This window comes from Ovis canadensis, chromosome 8 (genome assembly GCF_042477335.2).
Source record: "Ovis canadensis isolate MfBH-ARS-UI-01 breed Bighorn chromosome 8, ARS-UI_OviCan_v2, whole genome shotgun sequence".
NCBI classification, from domain to species: Eukaryota; Metazoa; Chordata; class Mammalia; order Artiodactyla; family Bovidae; genus Ovis; species Ovis canadensis.
The window spans coordinates 95,697,879-95,704,252 of NC_091252.1; the positions used below are offsets into that span (position 1 = coordinate 95,697,879).

The 6,374-nt window shown below is 51.4% G+C and overlaps 1 protein-coding gene across 2 annotated transcripts in view; it reads right to left on the reverse strand.

Annotated features, from left to right (window-relative positions):
• The window catches only part of LOC138445057 (solute carrier family 22 member 2), a 33,348-nt gene extending 30,725 nt beyond the window's left edge, over nucleotides 1–2,623 (reverse strand). The window contains exon 1 of one of the 2 annotated variants that reach the window (XM_069598863.1): nucleotides 1,529–2,623. In XM_069598863.1, coding sequence (XP_069454964.1) covers nucleotides 1,529–1,924 — 396 coding nt within the window. In that variant the 5' untranslated portion in view covers nucleotides 1,925–2,623. The remainder of the gene's footprint in view (nucleotides 1–1,528) is intronic. The other variant, XM_069598864.1, reaches the window with a different exon arrangement.
• Nucleotides 2,624–6,374: the final 3,751 nt, after the last annotated feature.

Genomic DNA, 6,374 nt, shown 5'->3' on the forward strand with positions numbered 1-6,374 from the left:
GTGCGTGCATTGTATGCTCAGTGGCTTGGTCGTGTCCAGCTCTTTGCAACCTTATGGACTGTAGCCCGCCAGGCTCTTCTGTCCATGGGATTTCCCAGGCAAGAACACTGGAGTGGGTTGCCATTCCCTCCTCTAGGGGATCTTCCTTACCCAGGGATTGAACCCATATCCCTTGTATCTCCTGCATTGGGAGGCACAGTCTTTACCACTGAGCCACTTGGGAAGGCCTTCTCACTGTCTGGGGTAAAATCTTTCTCTGCCCTGGACCTCAGTTTCCTCATCTCTGTATGAATGAGTGAGATGAGCCAAGTTGTAAGGCCTCTTAAAAATTGTATGGTGTTAAATCTTCAATCCTTCACGTTTCATGTGACTGTCAGACCACTTTAGAACCTTAGAAAAAAAGGCTCTTCTACCTAAATGTCCGTTCAGCCAGAGTATCTTCACATCGTCCAAGTGGTCCTTTTAAGTTAAGCCAAGCACCTGGCTTTCTTTGTAGGATAATCTTGTCCCCCTATTTTGCTTTGCCTCCAATAAAATCATGTCTCACTATTGTATATAAAATAGATAACTAGCAGGGACCTACTATAGAGCACAGGGAACTCTACTCAATATTATGCAATAGCCTATGTAGAAAAAAATCTAAAGAGTGAGTGTATGAATATGTATGAGTGATTTACTTTGCTGCACAGCAGAAACTGACACAACATTGTAAATTGGCTCTACTCCAATAAAAATTTTTTTAAACAGCAAGCCTCCATTGTTTTCCTTTTTATGGAAAAGAGGCCTCACAATCAGATGTATGTCAACTGTGTGTGTTAATGTTGCTCATTCGTGTCCAACTTTTTGCAACTCCATGGACTATAGCCTGCCAGTCTCCTCTGTCCATGGAATTCTCTAAGCAAGAATACTGGAGTGGGTTGCCGTCTCCTTCTCCAGGGGATCTTCCCAAACCAGGGCTTGAACCCAGGTCTCCTGTACTTCAGGCAGATTGTTTACCCTCTGAGCCACCAGGGACAGACAAGTGTGGGAATGTCAAGTGTGGTTTTTAATAAACTAACAGTACCCTAGCAAAAGCTCCAACCCCAAATAGTTTGACATATATACTTTGAGCAAACTAAAGAGAAGAAAGTTAACCATTGAGAGAACAGTACATTGTATCACAGTAAGGCACCAGTCAGGTGAGTTCTAGGAGCTGTCGGCTGTCTGTCCATTCATATGACGGCAGGTGGAGGATACAGCTTCCAGAAATTCAGCCTGAGGCTTGGAAATTTCCCCTTTCCTGGCGTTATTTCCAGGAATTCTGATATGTTTTTGTTTATTTCTTATACTGAGACTTGCATACACTAGAATCATTATGGCCATAATTTGAAGTTTCAGCTAACTCACACTCTAGACAAGCAAGAGGCCGTATGTTTTGGTTGGAAACGAGGATTTTGTGAGATCCTCTGACTCCACGTCTGGGCTTCCCCGGGTTCTTCCTTAAGGAAAGCTGCCCTGTTTATCTCTTGTAAGTCCCATGGTCACCTACCTCGGTCACGATGGAGGAGCCGGACGTGTCGTACAACCAGCCCTGCGCGCAGGGGCCCAGGGGTAGGGCGCTGCCGTTGGTGGCCAGGCCTGCTAGCGGGTCCAGGCAGCCGAGGGCGCTCTGGTTCCAGTCCACCTCGTAGCGGAGGCACTGGCCCTCGGGCCCCGGGCCCGGCACCGTGTAGTTGAGCTCCTCCACCAGGCTCCAGCCGCATCGCCGGCTCAGCTCCGCCACCCCCGGGCTCTGGCAGCGGTGGTCAGGGGTGAAGCCCAGGAAGACGATGCCCACATAGATGGGGGTGAAGGCGGCCGAGAGCAGACAGAGGAGGAAGAACGTTTGTTTCTGGAAAAAGTTGAATTCCCCGATGTGCTCTAGGATGTCGTCCACCGTCGGCATGATTCCGGGCAGAGAGATCCGAGGTTCTTTCCTGCGCTGCTCCGCTGTCGCTGAGCGAGGCTGCAGCCAGCTCAGCAAAGCCCCGACCAAAAGTCAAAGGGTGAGTGTACTTTAGAAAGGGGACCAGCCTCTGGTCCAGACCTCTGCTGGTGGGACCAACTCCCAGCCAGGCGCTTCCCTGGCCCCTGAACCCTGCTGCTCCCCGGAAGAATCCCAGGGTGAGATGCTGTGTTTACTATCGCATCCCTCCCGTGTGTGTGGGTCGCTCCCTCACCCAGCCCCACAAACGATCCTTCCTATGTCCCCCAAGGGGAGAAATCCGAGAGCTTTCACGTATCACAGCCCTGTTAATCTTTCTCTTAGTAAACGGAGCGTCCAGAAAATTAATACATTCATATCTCACCCACACAGCCGACCTTTTCACTAAGGTGTTGCAGGGAAACGAACTGGATTTTGGCCATGCGCCCCGGGTGCGGTGTGAATCAGTCTCCGGCCAGAGTTCTTGTCTGGATTTGGGAGGTTCACGAACTGGATCGCTGGACTCCCACTACCAACCACAGCCCGTGACTTGGCACCTGCTGGGGCTGCCTTGTGTTGATTTCCCCGGATTTCCCCACTCTGCTCTTTCAAGAAGGACAATTTGACATTCCTGCCTTTGAATCCTGAAACTGCTTGACCCAATTGTGAGGAAAGAATAATATGTCCTCTCCACATGTAGGTCAAGTGGAGACGCAGGCAGGGGCGGTCTGTTCTGCTGCCTTTTTGTCTTATTTGTTATTTCTGCCTGTGATTGGTGCGGAGGGTACTCTTTAGGATGGCATTGCCGCATCCAAGGGCAAGGGAAGCAGGCAGACATCTTTCTTGGGTGAGGGTGGAAGGATCCTCACCGAGGTGGGCAGCTGCCACTTTAGGAAGGTGGCTTCTTGATGTATCTGCCTATTAGAACACCAGAAATCTAATCTTGTTTACTTTCTTCTTCTTTTTCTGTTAGGGTCTGTTTTCCTGTGGTTAGAGCAGCATGTGTCTAAAAGTAGTGACTCATAGAAGTCCTCCTCAAAGCAGCTGCAAACATCTTTTTTTTTTTTTTTCTCAAACAAAGCAAGAACCCGGGTGCCTGTGGGGTCCCTGTCTGCCTCCTCTGTGTCCTGCTGGGCTCCTGGAGGGGCTCTGCTTGATGGTGACAGGCTGGGGGTGGGGCTCCTGCCATCACTGACCCCCGTTTGAGTGAGTGGATTCAGACTCTAGAACCAAGAACTGGTGCAGTATTTCTGGCACAAAATTGTAGCACAAAGCTCATCCATGCAGCTCTACCCACTGACTATTTGATGTGCTCAGTCACTCAATCTTGTCCAACTCTTTTGTGACCCCACGGACTGTAGCTTGCCAGCCTCCTCTGTCCATGGACTTTTCCAGGCAAGAGTACTGGAGTGGGCTGTCGTTTCCTCCTCCAGGGGATTTTCCTGACCCAGGGATGGAACCCATGTCTCCTGCACTGGCAGGTGGATTCTTTATCACTGAGCTACTGGGGAAGCCCATTCAAAGGAGAAAAGAGAACAGAAGAAGTGAGACTTGAATTGAGTTGCTGGCTGTACCCTAAGTGGCCAAGGCCAAGACTGGACCATGCTGAGCAGGGGTCTCGGCTTCTGAGGGAATAAACTGTCATGACCTAAAAGCGCCAGCCCCGCAAGGCCGCAGCTCGATCTGCATCTGTCTTGGATAATAGATGACAGGAAGGATTTCCAGGGAGAGGAGGCCACAGCCAGCTGCCTGAATTTGGATATGAGTTCCAGCTCTTTGCTCAGGAGATCTCTAGAGGCGAAGAGATTTTTCAAATAAAGATGAGAAAACCATGAATAACATAAAAAGCAGAAAAATAATGCCAACTAACAAAAAGATAAGGTGATATTGGGCAAGAAAAACATGGCTTGAACTTCCATTTCCAAGAAAATGCAGTAGATGGCCTTTTTCTTCCCACTGAGCACAACAAAAACCCGTGGACAATTTATACAAAACAATCACCAGGAGTCGCTGTACCCTGGAGAGGAGGCAGACCCGGAGGGCACCTCTGGGCCCAGAAAGTGACATGGGCCCACACCGGGTTCTGGAGAAGCAACTAGCCAGAAATACCAGTTGTCCCAACACAGCACCATGTGAAGTCCCAACACAGGCCTGCTCTCTCTAGATTCCTGGGAGTAAGTTGGAGCTTTATCATGACTGAAATGGACATCTCCTATATATAGGAGATCACGTTGTCTCTTAAGCAATCCCAGAACTCCGTAAGATGAAGCACCGCTTTAAGAGTTGCAGTCTGTAGTCCTGCGGTGTGATCTTGTCCTCTGAACAAGGATGCTGAGCACCCTAGACGTGGTTCCCCGGCTGAGAACAATTAGCAGGGACCAGCGATTGCCTCATCTCACCGCTGTTAAACTTGTGGATCTCTCAACAGGATCCTCAACGCACAGCCAGTGGACCTTGGAAGCTGCCACCTTCATGGCCCGACACTCGCTACTGATGGGCAGAGCCATCTTCACCATGCCTGTCCACATGTTCTCTGCCTACTAGCCTGGTTCTCGCCTCCAGAACTACCAGAACAAGACTCCACTTCCCTGAGGGGACCCCTCCATCCTACAGTCGAAGTTTGTGCATTGCCGAGAGTGACTCAGGGAGACCGGAGAGGCCTAGCAGGAGTCCAGCAGGGCCAGCTGGGGCTTTGATCTTGCTACTCCACATCCAGCCTCTTCTCTCACCCCAGGTGCCAATGGCGGAAACCAGAGGAGGACCGTCAGGTGGCAGAGAGTGTGATGGGGAGCAAGGGAGGAGAGAAGGACACTCGGGTCTGCTGAGCGTGTGCTCTGCTCCAGGCAGCCTCTGACGAGCCGAGTCTTTCCTGTAATAAGCAGATCGTTTCCACAGGGTGGACATGAGTGTCCCTGATTTACAGAAGAAGACACTGAGGGTCAGAGCAGTTTACAGACTTCTTAAATGTCAGCCAGTCAATTAAGGATGAATCAGACCCAAGGCAAGGATGTCCCCAAATCTCCCCTGCCTTCTGTCATTTGCTGGAAGTGACATAAAGTCAAGTGAAGTGATAGTCACTCAGTCGTGTCCGACTCTTTGCAACCCCATGGACTATACAGCCATGGAATTCTCCAGGCCAGAACACTCGAGTGGGTAGCTTTTCCCTTCTCCAGGGGATCTTCCCAAACCAGGGATCGAACCCAGGTCTCCCACATTGCAGGCGGATTCTTTATCAGCTGAGCCACAAGGGAAGCCCAGTGACATGAGAATGGGTGAATTCAAAAGTGAGCAAGGTCCTAAAACTCGACTCCACCCCGAGAGACCCAGAGGTGGTCCTGACTGCCTCTTACAAACCCCTGCACCCTGGATTTGACTGTTTGACACAGTCCACTTCAAGAAACCAGATCTTCATGCCATGAGCCAGAGGGCACCAGGTGAGAGGCCAGAAGAACGTTGCTTGCTTCGGAGAAAAGATGTTGAAACTCGCTGTGAATTACTTACAGTACGTGACCAGATAAGGAGAAGGCAGGACCTCAGATCACTTACAGCTTGGCCACGTGACACTTTTCCATTGAAGGACTGGCACAGGAGCAAAGCCCACAGCATGGCCACCGTAAAACCCATCCTCTCATGTGACAGACGGACCTACAGCAAAGCCACACAGGCCCTGAGCAGGAGAGCCACGACGCGGGAGGGAACAGGGCGATGGGGTAACTCCCCGCTCACTGCCTGAGTCTCTTGGGCCCCCACCACTTCCTTTCTGGGGGTGCCTACCCACCCAGGAGTGGGGCATGAGGCTAATGTGATCCCATGCTGAAGGATCACTTAATCCATATAATCGGATGAGTCATTGTATTGAGTTGGAAGTATTTCTCGATCTTTTATCAGGCTCTTTTGAAATGTAAATAAACACTGTCCCCAGATGCTGTCTTCTGACAGCACCCAGGAAGGCCAGGTGCGCCCAGGCTGACTTCTGAGCTCTCCCCACCAGAGCACAGGTGGGCACCTGGAGGTGTGAGTCTTACCCAGGGACAAGCCAACATGTAGGCAGTAGACCCCTGGCAGACAGGAAAAGGGTGATGTGGCCTCCGGCCAGGGGTACCCCATAGGTAAGTTGGAGCCCACCCGAGACCAGGACGATTAGAGGCAGGGCGTCTCGGCGTGATGAGGGCTGTGTGTTCTCCAGGCGGGTCACAGGGGTAATGACGGCACCAGGCCAGGCAGGACCGGAAGGGGTGTCCACACTTCCAGACCGTGCCCATCCTTGCCCTCGAGCACCCGTGTCTCTGGGTTGGTTCCTAACTTGTAGGCTGGTGACTATGCCTGAGTCAGACAGCTCATGAACAGGACCACTTGGGACCCCCCAGTCCCATGGCCTCTGCCATCAGCCTCACCCGCAAGATGTGCTTCACCCCTCCCTTCCGCCTTCCCC